Below are 18,862 nucleotides of genomic sequence, written 5' to 3' on the forward strand. Positions count from 1 at the left end.
TCAAAATGAAGTATGTATACCTTGTTTTTAAGTGTATAACAAATCGCATACTTCAACTGCATATTTTGTCTGCATACATGTGGCATCGTCTATATCCTGATGTTCAAATGAAGTTTGGTTGTAGTACTTTTTTGTGATATGCGAAATTTGTGCTCTATTGGATGTGACAAAAATTTGGATGGAAATCAAAAAATTTAATTTTTCCTCAAAATTGATTGTATTTTTTCATATACAATCGGAATTTTAAGTATTACTGATTAAATAAGTTATATTTTCTTCAAAATATATACCATTATCTCAAAGAATTTCGCAATAGTATCATTAAATACCGACGTAATGCGAAAGTAATATGAGTAAAATATGAGTGTAATATTCCGTGAATTTTTAGTTAATCTGTTTACTGAATGTTAATAAAATTAAAATATTTTTTCTTATAATATTATATGTACAAAATATGACATATATATATATTAAATTCATGATGTGATTAAATCATGTAGCGTCTTATATGAAATGACTCATTTTAGAATAAATAAATTATTACCTACAAGTGAAGAGGACTTCTAGTTTCAGATAGTTTACAAATGTTAACAGCTTTGCAAGTATTTAATAAAAGACCTTTTATTTTGTAAGCATATCACAAAAGAACAACTGCTTATTTTAAAAATAACATGAAAGAACATTATGGTAAATTTTTCGAAGTGTTCCGTTCTCAATAGTACCTGAAGTATCGAAAAAAGATGAAATATTTGTGATTTTAGCTTGTGTTAATACATTTTTCCCTAACATCTTCAGGAGCTTCAGGGTAAATTGTTGTTGTTAGCAGTTTGTAAATTGGTAAATTGTTGTTGGAGTTGCCGTTTGTGTAAGGTACTCTTTGATATAAATATTTAAAATATTCTTTTGATTATAAATATGTCTGGTTTACTACGTTTTCACTGCATACTTAGTAAGTTACTTAGTAACATTGAGCTTTTTGTCGTTTACAGTACGTTTCCACTGCTTTCTTAGTAAATTTAACTTACTAAGTAAATTTCATTAACCATTCAAAGAGCTTTCGTGCTTTTTAACTTACTTAAAAATATCATAAACAAAATTTGACCAAAACTACTCGAAAAATTGTATATAAATTTTTCTGGATTATTCAAAAAATATTCAAAATTTTGTGTAATAAGGTGAAAATATTACGCAGTACAATAACAAAAGGCCTAATGCTACATAATGGCGCGTGACTATTTTCCCACCCGGACCCTGCTATTTTGCCCGCCCGGTCCCTACTCACCACGATATTTGCTAAAGTAAGAGAAGTTTCTGAGAAATTTCATTGTTTGTTTTGGTTTTTTGACATTAAAAATCCGTTACGAGAAAATGCGCACAAAGTTGCAATTAAGTGCACAAATACCACATTAGTCACTACGTTTACGCGAGCCTTAAAAGAGGTTTTAAGGCTCTTAAAATCGATTTCAAGATCGCATAAACACCCTAAATAGAATTTTACTTAAAAGCACTTTTAGCTTACTAAATGTAGTTTAACATTACTTTTAGTAAGTAAATGTCACTTTTAAGCTTTGCGTAATCACCTTAAAAGCAGTTTAAGGTTTGAATTGTCAGCTGTTTACAGTAAATAGGTACAAATAATTTGAATTTTATTACAAATAATACTAACCAAATAACTAAAAATATGGAGAAAACGGAAATGAAAAAAAAAATTGGATGAAAGAAGAGAAAGAATGTTTAATTAAAATATTTGCAGAAAAACAAATAGTTAAATTGTTAGACGACAAAAAATATAGAAAAAGCCTAATTGCATCCCAGAATCTAAATTAATTAAAATTGTTTATTTTTTATTCTCTATTTGAAAATCTTAACTTTACCGTAATTGTCACTTTATATTTAAAACATCTTAGTTTAGTTTAAGTTAAGTTTATTATTTTAAATTATTTAAGTTTGTCATTAAGCTTAAATTGTTATAAATATATTATATTATATATATTATACATATATATATATATATATTATAATATACTAGCTGACCCGGCGAACGTTGTTTCCCCTTGCAATTAATTTTCTTGGCTCAGCTGAGTTATAATATTTGTTGTTATTCAACTTAACCTTTAATGCGAAAATTATTTTGAATTGATTTTTTCTTTTGAACTACAAAAAGTCCACATGCATTACTTATGTTACAAATATTTTCATGTTACTTCAAATCCTTATAAGCACTACATATTAAACGAAAAAAGATTATTGTTTATCACTTCATCAGACTAAGCAATAATTGACCTCAGATCTGCATACCTCCCCGAGGAGCTTGTAACCATTCAGAGATTTGATAACGCGGTGTTGGTAAGTCTGTTAAATTTCGTAAACAATTTCACCGCAGCATGATTATAGGTGAGCCAATTTTTAATCTTAAGTTATATGGTAGCATTCCTGGTTTGTATAGTTGTCGTTTAGCAGTCTGTTTGAAACTATATTGAACAACTGGACTAACTGGTTGTAATTTTTTAAAAACGGTTCTAAAATACCCACAATTTCTTGCTCTTCCATCTGCTCGATATGATTGTACTGGCAACGAGCGTTTCTTTGCTGCTTCTTATCACCCGTGAAGTAGATTTGTAGAAATTTGGAATCGTTATTGGGCATCGGCATTAAAGAACCAATTTGGTGATTCACTTGGCCCTGAATCTTAAATGTTGATTGAAAATTGAGACCATTCTCATTCTGAAGTATTTTTGTTGTTCCAAATGATTTCATTTGAAAGCACGAATTGAATTTGCGAATTTTATGAAAAAAACAATTTAGATTGAGATGTAGCTCCAGCCAATAGTGCTTTCAATGGTTCTGGCGGCGAATCCAATGGTGGCAATATAACCTTTCCAGATGCGCTGCAGAAAGCGGCCGATTCACCTTTGTATTTGAGTGCATGACAGTGTTGGCACTGTTTGTTCATAGCACCGATTACAATTCGTGAATGTTACGAATAGTCGATATCCGACTCATATTCAAACGCAAGGCGATGAAATGATGAACGTGTCAACACTTGCAAACGCTGTATACTGAATGTGTCGGTGACTCGTTGACGGGCCAGTCTTTGTCTCAATGCATTAGCTCGAAGGCGTTCGTTGCGTTGCTCTTGACTTTTATTAGCACGTGTGATTGTATCCTGGTTTCTTACATTTTCATTGTTTTCCGCCTATCTATTTAAGCGACGGTTCTGGAGTAATTGTGAATTCCGAGTCCGTCGACCAATATTTCCTCCTCGTCCACGAAGACGTGGCATTGTTTTTTGTACGTTATTTATATCTTTATATATATAAATTTCTTCCTTTTTGCGTGTGTTCAAGTGAATTCAAGGATGGTTTAGATTCACAATTTGGTCCACTGGATAACGTATCCATATACATTTATATTAGACATTTAAAAGTTATTCATGCTTACCTTGATTTGTTTAAAAAGATTAAACTCTAAAATGAATCGTTCAACTATCCTGTTGAATTTTTGAATTCGCTGGAATGCCAGGAATGCCAACACATAACTTAAGATTAAAAATTGGCTCACCTATAATTATACTGCGAAATTTAAATGCACTTAAGCTATGCAACGGCAATTTTACGATTCATTTTAGAGATTTTAAACTTTTTAAACAAATCAAAGTAAGCGTGAATAAATTTTAAATTTCTAATATAAATGTATATGGATACCAAAAAATAAAAAATTAATTAAAAAGACATTATCCAGTGGGTCAAATTGTGAATCTAAACCTTCCTTGAATCCACTTGAACACACACAAAAAATTTCATCAAAATCGGTTCAGCCGTTTAGGAGAAGTTCACTGTCAACACACGTACAGAAGAATTATATATATAAGATATATTATTATAGTGCCTATTATGAATTGTCTATCGCTGATAGGCAGTAGAAAAAGTTCTACTGCTGATAGACAAAATCAAATTTTGGTATTAAGAATTGCAAACCGATAGAAGTTTTTCTATCAGCGGTAGACAAATTTCTCTACTGCATTTGAGTAGTAGAAGTTTGTCTATCGTATAAAATAAATGCTGTTAAAACGCTTTATACAGTCAATTTAACATATAAATTTAATATAACTTAAATATTACTAATTTAATAGTTAGTAATAATTCATTTAGATTTAATATTATATAATATATCATTTTATATATCTGTTTTCAAGTGTAGTGTATTATATATTGAGAGTAACGGTTGCTACATTTTTGTTTTTTTATCCTATTTGCTTTATTTGCTTATTAGTCCAATGGGGGAAGCCATTGATAATTTGGTGGATCTAAATCAGTCCACGGATCCCAAGGGCTTTGAGTTGGGGCTGCCAAATGAAGTTAATAATTTCGAAATTGTGGAAGAGCAAAATGCGGGAAATGGTAGTGCAGAAAGTAAAGATGAAGTTTATCTGCCACCAACTAGTAAAAAACGGAAAAAGGTAGCCTCTACAAACAAATGCCCAGGAACTATTTTATAAAGATGTCTCTAGGCGACTAGAAAATATTGAAAATCTTTTAGTAAGAGAAAGCATTAAAAAGCAAGAGTATTGTGATCGAAAACTTGCTCTAAAAGAAGAAAAATTAAGATTATTTAAAGAAAATGCCGACAAAAGAGACAAATATCGCTCTCTTAAGCTTCAACTGCTTAAAGAAAATATTAATGTTAATAATTTAATTTAATTTAATTTAATTTAATTTAATGTACACATGTAAATATTACCACATATTATAAAAATATTAAAGTATATATAAATATAAACAATTATTTCTAGATTATTTAAGTTTAAGTTTAATATATTAATATATATATTAATAAAATATATTTAAAGAATATTTGAATTGGATTTTATACTTTTAGAGGAGATGTAATTAAATTTCAATTTTTTAATGCATAATTGAACGTGCAATTTCGTCCCTTAACAAATGCGGATTTGCACCCAATGGCGAGTCGTCATTCGATATTTCCAATGGATCATCTTCCGGCTCATTATCATTGTTATTTTGATATACATCTGGTGGTGTAGGCTCGGACAAATCGTATTAAATGCAAATGTTGTGTAATGCTGCACACACATGTATTATTTTTGTTGCTTTTTCTGGTGTATAATGAAGACCTCTAGCTCCAATTAAGCATCTGAAACGATTTTTAAAAGTGCCAATACATCGTTCTATGATCTCTCTTCCTAGGACATGCTTCTTATTAAATTGTTGTTCTGCAGAGCTATCTGCAGGGTTCCGGTATGGTGTCAAAAGATATGGTTTTAAGGGATAAAACAAAAGAATCGTGAGAAGATCCTGGATATTTTGCACTTATATATCTTATCTTTCTTTTGTGGTCACATACCTTGCAGTACGGTTTAAATTAATTTGGCATGTGTTCGAACATTAACTCATATATACTTACAATCATAGCATTTATGCTGTGATATCCTTTTCTGCAGAAATATAGATGTTGTGTGTTTTTTTTAGTGATACAATTTTTATATGTGTACCATCAATAGCGCCAATGATGCCCGGAATACCACATTTTTCATAAAAATAAAGCTTTGTGGCACAAGTTTCTGCTTCTGTATTTATAAATGAAACATACTTAGGTCAAATTGTGCTCTCCAATGCATTCAATACTTCATTAATTATTACGGACAGTGTTGACTGCGCCATTCCAATAATGCCCTCGTTACCTATTCCTAACTGATAAGAACCTTGCGCAATAAATCTTAATAAAGCAGCCAACTTATTTACTTTTGAAATCGCTTGTCTTGTTGTACCACTTTGCAAGTGGCCATCAATTTCGTGCAACACTTCCAGAAACGCTTCCTTGCTCAAGCGATAGTTAGCAATAAATCTTTTAAATGAAAATAAATATATTAATCACAATTATACATTTATCACATTTGAATTTACGTTTGTGTATCATATTCCAGTGGATTTGCTGCATCTCGAATTCTGCGTCTGTATAGACGAAGATTTGTATTTTCATCGTCTTTCGATAAAGACGAATACCAAATATCTACTGTGGACATTTTTTTTTAATTTTATATTTATTATATAAAGAATTTCAATTCAATTGAAATGAACAAAAGCGAACAAAATTAAAAAATAAGTTCAATTAAAGCTGGGCGCTCTAAAACCCTTACATCATTCACAATAGTGCAATATTTGTCTATCAAGTTTCATAATACCAAATTTGCCTATCAATCGACTCGGTAGACAAATGTCTATTGTCTATCGGTAGACATTTCATAATAGCCACCTATATTATATTATACATATTAATTAAAAATTGTTTTTTTCTTCATTATAAATATACCATATAAATGTATTAACACATTGGAAACTTAGATGTGTGCGTAATTAGTGTATTTAATAAACTACGATTTAAGTTGTGCTTTTATTTATAATTTAGTACTTCAGTAATTTAGTAGTGATTAGAAAATTATTTTTTCCATGATATACTAATAATTATAAAAACGGAAAAATCCTGAAGTGAAATTAATATTTTTAATTATACTTTGGTTGAGTGTTGTTATTATATATAGATACTTAAATTTATGTTAATTATATTTTAACAAAACACAAGTGTCAAAAATTATATGTTTTATAAATATATTTTACAATTTGCGATTCTTTTTTGTTTGTTTTTTCTTCAAATCATACAGACAAAAAACCTTGGACGTCCAGTTGCATTCCACTTTATTAAATTGCTGCAGATTTTGTTGTTGCTAGAACAAAGTCTGCGACTTAGTCAATGTGATCTGTGTTTTTCGTAACTATTATCTTTGTATTAAATGTTCCTTAATAGTTTTCCAAACTGTGTTGCATGTTTTCATACAAATTTCAAGTAATGGTCGTTTTATGATTCTTATTATAGAAATGAGTGGAAGGCCCTGTCAGGAGTTACTGACTCTATAAACCGGATATTTTATGCCTGTGATAGGCACTTTTTGCAAAAATGCGTTGCACGAAAAATTTAATCCGGGAAGCAATGCCTGACCAAAATTAGGCAATTAGTGTTAGCAAAAAATCACTTAAAGTAGTGGATGATGATAAGAATAACATAGATATTTCATTGGAAAAAATAGATTGTCTTCAATTTAGCAAACAACATAATTTCAAAAATCTTATCTCCACCCACCACCAATAACATAATAGTAGAAAGGGTAGGAAAGGTAGAAGTGGCAATTCCAATAGGTAACATAGAGCCCCAAAGAAATAGTTCGCCTTCTGACTTGTCTGCTAGGAAAAGAAAATCAATGGAAGAAAATCAAGAACTAAAACTAAAAAAGATTTGTTTAGATTTAGGTGTTAGGGATAAAATTATTTCAAAACAAAATTTAGAGATTGAAAAGCTTAGGGCCTCAAATAATGAATTGATTCGACAACTTTCAGTTGGTAAGACATTTACCAGTATCATTGAAGTGTCAGAGGGGAATAATTTAGAGGAGTTTTGTGGTAGGCTCCCCCATAATCTTCAAATTTCTATTAGAAATTGTTTAAAGAATAGCGATAGGCCGGTAAACAGTTATAGGTATGATAAGATTTTAAAAACTCTAGCATTAGGGGTGTTTTTTCTGTCTCCAATAGCCTATAGACATTTAAGAACTTCTTTTAATTGGCCAACAGGGCGTACTCTTTTGGAGTTTGTTTCAAAGTGGCCCAAATCTCCAGGCTGCATAAATAGTAGCCTTAAGTCCCTTGAATTTCGTAGTCGGAACTTCACATACGGTCAGAAGTATGTTTCAATTTCCTGTGACGAAATGTCTCTAAAAAGTCACCTGCAATATGATAGGCACAACGATAAAATTGTTGGCCTTGAAGATTTCGGTGACGAGAATCGTAGTTCAAAAATTGCAAGTAGTGTTTTTACCTTTTTAGTTCAAGGAATTGGTGGAGATAAATGGTCACAGCCTTTTGCTTACTTCTTTACTAGTGGTAGTTGTAAAGCGGAAGTTATAAAGAGATATCTTATTGAAGTAATTAAGCAACTTCAAAGTATAGGATTAAATCCATGCCATTTTGTTTGGGACCAAGCAAAAAATTTTATTAGTTTAGCCAAAAGTTTAGGAATTAGCGAAGACAATCCATTTTTTGAGGTGAACGGTGGTAAAATTTATTTCTTTCATGATTCTCCTCACTTGCTGAAAAGCACACGAAACTGCTTAGAAAATAGCAAAAATTGTTTAGATTTTAAAAGCTTAAAAGTCTTTTGGGAAGATATTGTATTATTCTACTGTATCGATTCAAAAAATAATTTCAAATGTGCGCCTAAACTGACAAACGCACATATTAGATCCAATTCGTTTCAAAAAATGAACATTAGTTTTGCGACACAAATTTTCAGCAACTCTGTTGCTTCAGGTATGAAAACTATATATAGTTCAGGCCATTTAATAGATAATACTATAACATTTAACAATACTATAGATTTCATTCAATTTTTCAATAACCTTTCTGATATATTTAATTCTATCAACATTATAGTGGTGACAAAAATATTAAGCCTACATTTTCTTTTATTAATGGCTGGCTTCTTAATATAAATAGTCTCTTGGTAGTGTGGCAATTTCTTTCCACAAAAGGTTTTCAAGTTTTATTGACCAGAAAATTTTGCCAAAATCGGTTAGAACATTTTTTTGGTGAAATTAGAAGAGGAGGTGGTAATTGCACAAGAATAACACCTTATATGTTTTCGTGCCTCTTTCAAAAAAAATGGGGATTGCAATATGTTAACATTGTTAACGGTAATTGCGAATATTTCCCTGACTTTGACTGCCCTAATATTAACTTGCCATCCACTTCGTCACCAACAAACTTAGAAGACCCTTTCCTGTCAACTTCATGCACAGATAAACTTGTTTTAGATACTTCCTGGCAAGATGTAGACCAAAATAAAGCTCAGAACGCATTTCTCAATAATTGCCATTTTAATATAGATGTAGACCTTAAAATATTTTTAAATCGTAATGCTTTCTCTTATATATGTGGATGGCTTTTTTTAAAAATGCAAATGAATCATAATTGTCTTAAACACCCTCAAGGACAAAAACAACAATAACCCTACCAATTAGATTTAAATTATAAGACCTGTAATAAGTATAAATAGCTTGTAAGTTGCATAGATGTTTTTAATATTAGGAATCCTCCTGATGAAGGCAAAAGCGAATTTGCCGAAATACGTATAGAATTATACTAAAAAATAACGCACGAAATAAAAGTTAACATTCTTAAAAAACAAAACAGATTTTAATAAAAATTTCGACGTAACAACTCAAAAAATTAATAACAAAATTATACATAATTGTCTGTCGACTTTTCCACATATTAGTGACCTTTCAGTAACCAATATTTTCATCATAGAAAAGCAATTCCAAAATTGCCATTTAATTCAACTACCTCCTGCTTTTACTACATATATTGAAAAATTAGAATCACAATTTTCGGATCAGTTCGATAGCAATTGCTATAAATTAGGTTTAGCGGAACATTTATTTAATAAATTAAAAAACGTTCATCCCTATATATGTTGCTCTAATTGCAGAATTGAAAAACTCTTCTATCTTTTTTCATTAAAGTAAGAATTTACTTCATTTTAAAATATTTCAATCGAGATAATAAAGTGTCGAATTTTAAACATAAACAATTATGCTTTCTACACTTATAAACAGCACAAAAGTGTTCATACTCTTTAAGTGATTTTTTGTTTAAACATAAAACATTTTAGTTTTAATTTTATAATTTATTAAATTTATTTATAATTTATCTTTAATTTAATAATTTAATTTAATAATAGTTCCTTATTATTTTTGGTATGATATTAAATATTTTTAGAAAAGTAATATTGTTTTATTCTAAATTGTATTTACATAAAATAATATATTTGTTAAATAAAATATTTTGGCGGATAGGCCTATTGGGGGACCGAACACCTAAAGCTCGGTAACGCGCCAGCAAGCTTACCCCTTAAGTAATGCGGAAAATGCTTACATATTTTATATTTCTTCTAAAACTTCGGACTTCATGCAATGAAATTGATCCTTATTCTTTACAATGTTGTTATCAACTGGTTAAGAATTTCTTGAATTTCATATATGTTACAAAAAACATTTCACCTTACTGAAAGGATTGCTTAAAACTACAAAAAATATGCATATACATTTTTACGATTTTCTATATTGAAAAAATTTGATGTACAAGCAAAAATTGTATTACAATATGTATTCCTTGCATGTACTCCTTTCATTGGTCCAGAGCCCTTCTGCGGGGTAACAAATAGCTTCACAAATAGCTTATTATGTGAACGGGAGAAACAACATCTACTTGAACACTGGAGAGTCCAAACAGGCATGCGACAGTCAAAAAAAATCATTGATCCTGATCACATTAAAGTTGATGCTAGCCTTGGCCTTAGCAGAAACGATATTAAAATCTACACTGAACTTCTTACAGGACACGGTAGACTTAATTACCACATGAAGATTATAGGTGTGGTAGAAAGTGACTCCTGTCGACTCTGTCATGAGGAGAAGGAAATATCAGAGCATGTTCTATGCAACTGCCCAGCGGTGGCAAGACGTAGACTCGATTACCTCGGAAGCGGGATATTAGTCCCAAGTCAAATAGGTAAAATTAAGCCCACAGCAATTACAAGATTTATAAATACTCTAAAATTGTCCTAGTTGCGCCTTTAAGCGCACAATAGATCTTTTAGGTCGGGGTGCTTTAATAGCCTATTACTTAAAAAAAAAAAATTACAATATACCAAACTTTTTTTGAATTTTAAAATATTATATTAATATCTATCTTTTTAAAACAAAATATTAAAACAATGCAACCTAATACTCGAAATATATGAACACATACTAACTTTTCTATTAGATGCCAACTTTTCCTATTAATGTATTTTTCTATCAGCATATATATAAATATAAATACGATAAATACGATACAATTTTTTTAACTTTATTAAAACACTTTCATGACTAATTATATATACATATTTACATATATCAATAAGAACTATTTTATACTTACTATTGATTTTAGTTTACCAATTCTTCATTTATATTGGAGTTATTTAGCGCATTTAAAATTTTTATATAAATTGAAGTAAAACTGATATAAAAACTGATATATAGTAAAACTGATGCCTATATTTACTCATTATAACCGTAGTAATATATACAATGGATTTTCCAAGAACAATAATTTATACTATTTCTTCTAATTAGAAGAAATGGCTACATGCTAATATGCAACCACAAATGTAGTAAATATTTTGGTTATAAGCCACACCGTTTTTATAATACTTGACAATTCTGGTATGGTAAATAAGTAAGAGAGATTTTTTTGCGATATTACACAAAGAGGCATCATTATTCAAAATTACTCTCAGTTTTTTTTCTTTATTTTCTTCGACATAAACCATCAAGAGGTAAGAATTTTTTATAATATTTCACTTTTATAAATAAAATATATAATTGTATAAAAATAAATTTATGTATCAAATATATATTTAATATCATTATACAATGTCATATATTTTTTAACAAAGAATATTCATTTTAGTTCGATATCAAGACAGATAATGGATAAGAGCTTACAAGTTTGCATGATGCATTTATAATGTTTGTAATTCAATAAAATAAAATATTATTAATATTTAAAAAAAATCAAAAGAATTTGGAATATGTGGACTGAGGGCGGTGAAATATTGGGCACATAATGGAAGAAACACCTAGAAGAAAAGAAACACGGTTGATGAAAAGATGCTAGAGAGTAGATAGACTAATCAATTTTGAAGATGAAAAGAGTATATCCGCACGAAAGGCCCGTAGCGTTACGCGTTTGATTGAAAAATCGGCAAGTCGTAGTTCACCTCTGCAGAATAGTAAGCAATTTAATAAGATGTATCCGGCCGAAATTTTAAACCTAGTCTATAATAAAAGAAAACTTCGCAAAAAATGACAGCAATCACGTTTAATACAAGATAAAAAACGTTAATGATGCCACTCAAAAATTAAGAAAAGAAATCACAAACCATAAAAATGTGAATGTTAAGAAATATCTCACGAGAGAGACATATGACAGTAAAACTAATTATTCTCTCTGGAAAACTCTATAAAAATATGGCAGACCGATTTCCCATAATCCTCCTTTAAGAAAAGATAATAATTAATGGGCAAAATGCAACATTCAAAGGCACACGTACTGGCTGTATATTTAAGCAAGACGTTCAGTCAAAAAGAGATCCAGTACATAGAGCCAAATAACCTAAATGACGAAGCTATTCTGCCGATAAGGAGCAAACAAATAACTGGAGAAATGCAAAAAGCGAAAGTTAAAAAATCATCAGGATACGACCTCATAACTAGTGAAGTATTGAAAAAGAATGCACAATTATTAATGCGGGAAAATTAAATCATATCACAAGTTATTGGAAAGTTGCTGAAATGGTGATGGGTCTAAAAGAAATATAGGTCTCGGTCCGTTTAACTGAAAGTAATAACCAGTTTTTGTTTAAGACGAAACAACGAAACGTTTGTTGATAACACGTGTTATAGTTTTTCGAACACCAATAGGAAAATTGCAGACGAATAATGGTGAGAAGACTCTGTGGCCCAATGTCAAAATTCTTCTGATGAAAATAGGTTAACATTGCATTTGTGATAACATGAGTTTTTGGATGTATTATGAAATGGCGAGCTTTGATACTTATTATTAAGTTTTTTAGTCGATCACCTACACGAATTACTTCAAATGATTGAAGGATTGAGGATTGAGGGAGTAAAGTTTACTTGAACTAAGAACATTTTCTCTTTTCTTTAGTGTTTTGTATTTAGCAGAGAAATAAGTTTGTTGTATGTTTAAAACCATTAAATTTGCACCCATTTCAATATTTTGAGGACTAAGTTGGCTAGATTTCCTGATAGCCCGTTCATGTTTGACTGACTTGAATCGATAATTATATGCGAAAACTCTCCAACGTCGTTTAAGTAATTCTGCTACGAAGACAGTATTTTGTAAATGCGTTGTTATTAAAAAAGCAGGTCCTTGTGACTAAATTGTTGAGATTAAAAGTTCGTCCGGTTCTGCTCCTGTTGATAAGATATCTACAGAATTCATGATAATTGCTTCATAATGTCAAATCATGCCGCTGAATTTTGGTCTGAATTTTGCTAATATTTTTTAGGTTTAGGTTGTTTTAAAGGATTAGAAGTTTTTAACTTAATATTAATATTATTTTAAATTTTTTGTAATTTTTTGTGAGGTTTCTTGGAAAAAAGCTTAATTGTACGCATAATTTATATTGTACTAAAGTATTGTCATTGTATTAACATATATTATTTTATGTTGTACTAAAATATTTTCAATAGATTATAAGATTTTTTCACTACAGGAAAAGAAATTTATTAGATGAATAGGCGAGTTGAAAAAAAAGGACACAAAAGACAAAATAATACAAAATTTTCATTTTGTATGTATTTTTATTTTTCCTGACAAATTTTTCCAATCCCGAAATCCAGAACACCATTTATTTGTTTGATCATCACGGCTTACAATATATTGTATCCAATAACTTTAAATAGTATAACCAAAGTCGTGGCACTGCTCGATATTTTGTATTTAAATTAATAGAATGAAGCATTGAAACTTCTATTTTCTTGAATAGGATCCTTCGGAAATGGCCATTGCAATCTCTCGTGGTCGGAAGAATTATTAATTAATAAACGTTTAATAATATTAGTAATTTTGACATTAATATAGTGCCCAATATCAGTTGAATTGCTTATTGTTTCATCAATGAATTTGAAGTCTGTTTCAGTATTTGAACAATGTGTCAATTTATTCTGTGTATCACAATTAGCAAAGACATCACTTAAATCGTTCACTCCTTCACTTTTGTTTTCATTTATTTTTAGAAAATTGTTTAGTTTAGGTAATTTCTTTAATGTTTCTTCTCGTTCGTTTTGCTCTTTTCTTGGAATTTTATGGTGAAATTTTCAGAAAGGTCTTATTTTAAATTAAAAATATTCATGCAAAATCAAATTTTTTTTTTGAAAAGTAGTTTTCCGGAAAAGTACCGTGTGGTCAACCACACGCTGGGACACATAGCACATTTTTGTCTCTTCGATAGTACAAACATTTTTATATATTTTAGGATCGGCTTACGATTCTTTTTCAAATCATCGTAAGCGGTAGCTTCTGTAATGAACATTGAGTTCTCTGATGCAAGAAGGTTTCTGGCAATGAAATTCTTGAGGTCTAACTGAGGCATCGGTTTTGTGTTGGTATAAACAGCGACAAAGCAAATTAGTTTCCAAGCGTTCACTACAGCGCTATCTAAACACTGTACCCATAATGGCCACCACCACTTTTTGCTTCTATTCCCGATACTATAGTCAACAACTCCATTGTCTTATAAATCAGCGCCGCCCATGTGTCGGTTGTAGCTATTGATAACTTGGGACTGTGGGACAGCAACCTTTTTTTCTCTCTGCTATAGTGTTGGACATTTACTATGGGTTCAACGGAATCATACAGTATTTTGCAATACTCACAATGGTTAAATAATTCCTTTAGAACAAATGCACCGATTCTCAATTGTTTGTTGTATTTATCAGTTGCACTGGAGTATGACAGAAACTGGAAGATATACTGGAAGAAACTGGGTTCACAGCTTATATCCGAAATGTATTGGTTTTACAAGTTGCAATGTGAATAGTTGCGACTCAGGCATTTTTACAATACCACCATAATCTTGTGGATTTGATTCGTATACAACTTCATAGTACCAAAATATTCTCTCACAGTTTGACAAACGGAATTCAAAAAAGGAGAACAAAATTCTAAAGTCGCATGTAAATTTGTTGATATTTCACCATCGTCAATCATTTCATTGTCCGATTCACCAGCAACATTATCAGGTAGCAAATATTATTATTCAATAGGTAGCGTAGTATCACTTGGCATTAATGAGTAATCTTCGCTCCAATTGTCAATAATATGCAATAGTTCCTGATTTCTTAGATGTCTTAGGCACGACATTATAATTTTATTTACAGTAAAATAATGACGGCAGAACTTTAAGCATGAACAAATATAAGCCCTATATAAAACAATCAAATTCAGACTAACTCAACCAGCAATCAAATTTCAAAATAGACTTATTACTATTATGCATAGTAAAAAACACTACTTTAAGTTAGTTAGAAGAGTATGATATTTATAAGAGATATTACTCTCATTTGATTTCATTACCTAACGACAAACATTTATATTGATTGTTTCATCATTATAGTATCATTATAGTTCACCACACGCCTTTTTTAGCCGGCGTCTAAACATCCCTAGATATATCAGAAATACGGATTAACATAAGGATTTAAAAATAGAAACATAAATAAAAATACATAAAGAATAAGGCATTGAAAATATTTCAAAAGATGGACATTCACAGAAATCCAACTTTAAATGTACTAAAAGACCGAAGATATCTTCGAAAAGAAGGCAGATACGCTGGCTTAAAAAGTTTAATACTTAAAGGACAACATAAAGGGTATTAAAATAAGGACCACAGATTGAACCTGTTAACATAACAGGAGACAGCACACACTAACTCCAATTAACCAAACATAATCTGATCTGGTGCAGTCCACTTCTTCGCTTGGCTTTGTTGGCTAACCAAGCGCTTTTATTATCGTAGTGCTTATCACCAAATAGAGAAATGAAACTGCATAAATATAAGAAGCTTTTAAGTGTGGCAAAAAACAGCAATGTGCACATACTCCAAGCAAATTACATATTGTATAAAAATAAATTAAAATAAAGTTAAAATTAAAAATTAAAATGAATAATAAACTAAAAGCAATGTTCAGGATGCCGGAAATTTTGAATTTTCCTTTTACAACAAAATTTATAATAGTTTAAAATATTTATGCCTTGATAATTATAAACTTGTTAGCAACTAATAAGTAAAAATTTGAAACTGCTTTTCAGTCTTACTTTTTTCATGTACTCCTATAAATTTTTGTATATGTTTTGTATGTATACATTTGAAATATTTATTTTCCACAATTTAGCAATTTTAAAATATTTCATTTCCAAAATTTTCATAATTGTGAAACTTTTCAATTTAGTTTGAATTTTTGTTTACAATCTTTTCACAGATGACTGGAAAATCCGTTGAAATTTCCAATGAAGGTTCACAATAGACCGCATATTTTTTAGCAACATTCTTTTCTGTAATTGCTTATATAACAACTAGGTGCTTAGATAGAGAAAGTAGTGTTGTTGTTTTGCGTACATTTCAGCAACTTTAAGCAAGCAGCTTGCTGTTTTTTGTTACACTTAAAATTTGTTAAAAGCGCTTAATGTACTATAAATATAAAAATATAATGTTGGTATAGAAAACAAAAACTACGCTTCTTACTACATTGGTAAATTACTTATTTTTCTAAGCAGTAATTTTAATACATTTTTTTACTAGAGAACTGTGAATCAAACTCATAATTTAATATGATAACTTCAACAGTTTTCAATATATTGATATAATAGTACATTCACACTATCTCATTTAGGCGGTTTTGCTCATTATAATCACTAACGAGCATGATTTACCATACAAAGAGCTTTCATATAAATGAGCTGATTTTCAATAAATCAGCTCATTTTAGACCAAAATTGTCGAATGCAACACTAAAAAATAAATTTCCCACAAGGGAAATGACCAAAATTTGAAGTATGTATCATATATTTTTAAATATAAAATGTAAACAAACAACAACTTTGCTGTAAACAAGTACACTGAGAAAGTAGTATTACATACAATCTGTTTTTATTAATTGAATATGTAATTAAAATATAACATGTATATAAAAGATTTAATATATAAATTAAATATTTAATTTTTTAGTAAGATATATTAGTAAGTGAAGTTTGTTTATTTCAGATGGATTCAAGTCAATGGCAAAAAGAAGTACGTACTAGTATTTAATAAAATTTTTTGTTTTCATAAATTAAATATGCAATACATATTTAAATAATTGATTTTAGATTAATTAAATCAAATATTATTTTCAGACACATACAATGAAGAGAAGGAGAAATGCTTGGTCGGAAAATGCCGAAAGGAAGGACTACCACCATTACGGGGTGCCCGACGGAACGCACATATTTTCAATAAGATAGCCACAGAACTTCAGAATAGGTGTTTTCTGGACACTTCGTTAGAAGTGCAAACGAAGGTCCACAATTTTACACAAAGATTAAGGTAAGTATTTCATAAGTGAAATTGAAAATTATAATAATAATTTGTGCATTGAAACTGTTTTGTTGTTTATTATGTTATGTACTTTCATATAATAAAAAGAATGTTATGTGGATTTATTCCACATATTTGTCAAATTAAGTTTTGTCTTACTTTGTATCAAGACAAATAAAAGACAAAGCGCAATACCACAGTTTTATTTAGGAATTTATCCTACACACAAAGTAACGCTTCCTGTTTACACTATTTCAAGTGCATTAAAGCTTACTTACTGTGTATGCTGATTCAGCCATGATCACTGTAGTGAAGCTGCACACAGTATTCTTCATTTTCTTCATGAACAATAGTGGGCTTATGGTTCCTCCTATAGAAATCAACTTAGATACGACAAACACCACCACACTTATGTTAACAATGCAAATCTCAGCATAATTGATTTGGTTTGGTTAGCTTTTGCTTGATTCTTTAAATTCAGTTCGAGTTAAGCTAACAAAACATCAACAGCTTGTTTAACTTCATAACAAGAGATTTAAATATAATTTTGCTAATTTTTTTATTTATTTTTATTAATTTGCTTGTTTGTTTATTTTAATTTAGGAAAGAACAGCAGTGTGCTGGAGTTTCGGGAGGGGCGCCATCCGACTGGAAGTACTTCCATATATTGAAAAGATTTCTAGGCAATTTGCCCATACATAACACTACAAATTTAATGATTGAAAGTATTGCAGGTGAGTTTTCACAAATTTGTTAAAGTTTTTCAAAATAATGAATGTGTTTATTAATCAGACCAGGGGCCATCATAAAATGATGCATCGTTGCTGTCGCCATGCTCTTCTCCACCGATAGATGCAATATCTACGTCGGAAGATTCTGAAACACCTGCAAAAAAAAAAAAATAAAGGCAATTTGAATGACACCCTTTTGGAAAAATTTTAGAATCTGATATATGTAGAGAACCGTCACATCGAGCTGCAGGAACGCACAGATGCAAGGTTCTTGAATTTAATGGAAGAAAGCAATGTTGCTTTATCGCGCATCGCGTCATCAATGGAAAGAGGCTTTCCATATACTCGGCTCACTAGTTACGATGACTCTAGCGATGACTAGCGATAATTATTTATTAATAATATAACATAATTTATAATTATTATTATCATTATATTATTATAATTTAGATTATAGATTATAGAAAGATTGCATTCATTTTTTTTGTTGTAAATATGTAGGATAATTAGATTTAGTTATTTAGTGCTACAAAGTTAAATATTAGGATTAGGTGAATTTCTAATTAAACTTACTAAAAAATGTAGCTAAACATCGTCTTATTACTTCTGCATTAAGATCGCCGTCATTTAATAGGGTAACTTCTTCTGGTTGTTGTCGTTCAGAAAACAGCTGTTGTTTTTTCAGAGCACGTACCCAAATTTTTTCCACATAATTTTTTTCATTTAAAAAGTTGTGAAGAAGCAGGATCGTATAATGCTGTTCACGTTTTCGATTTTGTTGTCAATGCCCTTCCCTATTCTGCGAAACCTTGCCTTAAATTGCCCAAAAGCATTTTCAACCACTCTTCGAC

At 30.1% G+C, this 18,862-nt stretch overlaps 1 protein-coding gene across 2 annotated transcripts; it reads left to right on the forward strand.

The window, feature by feature from the left end:
- Nucleotides 1-16,923: 16,923 nt before the first annotated feature.
- LOC119673229 lies at nucleotides 16,924-18,429 on the forward strand. Of its 2 annotated transcripts, XM_038084473.1 has the most exons (4): nucleotides 16,924-16,995; nucleotides 17,100-17,289; nucleotides 17,884-18,014; nucleotides 18,073-18,429. In XM_038084473.1, the coding sequence occupies exons 1-4, from the start codon at nucleotides 16,983-16,985 to the stop codon at nucleotides 18,087-18,089; spliced, it is 351 nt and encodes a 116-aa protein (XP_037940401.1). In that variant the 5' UTR covers nucleotides 16,924-16,982; the 3' UTR covers nucleotides 18,090-18,429. The 2 variants fall into 2 exon arrangements, with proteins under 2 accessions (XP_037940401.1, XP_037940400.1); XM_038084472.1 differs by having other exon boundaries at nucleotides 17,884-18,429.
- Nucleotides 18,430-18,862: the final 433 nt, after the last annotated feature.

Source organism: Teleopsis dalmanni, chromosome 1 (assembly GCF_002237135.1).
Source record: "Teleopsis dalmanni isolate 2A chromosome 1, ASM223713v2, whole genome shotgun sequence".
In the NCBI taxonomy this organism is placed as follows: domain Eukaryota; kingdom Metazoa; phylum Arthropoda; class Insecta; order Diptera; family Diopsidae; genus Teleopsis; species Teleopsis dalmanni.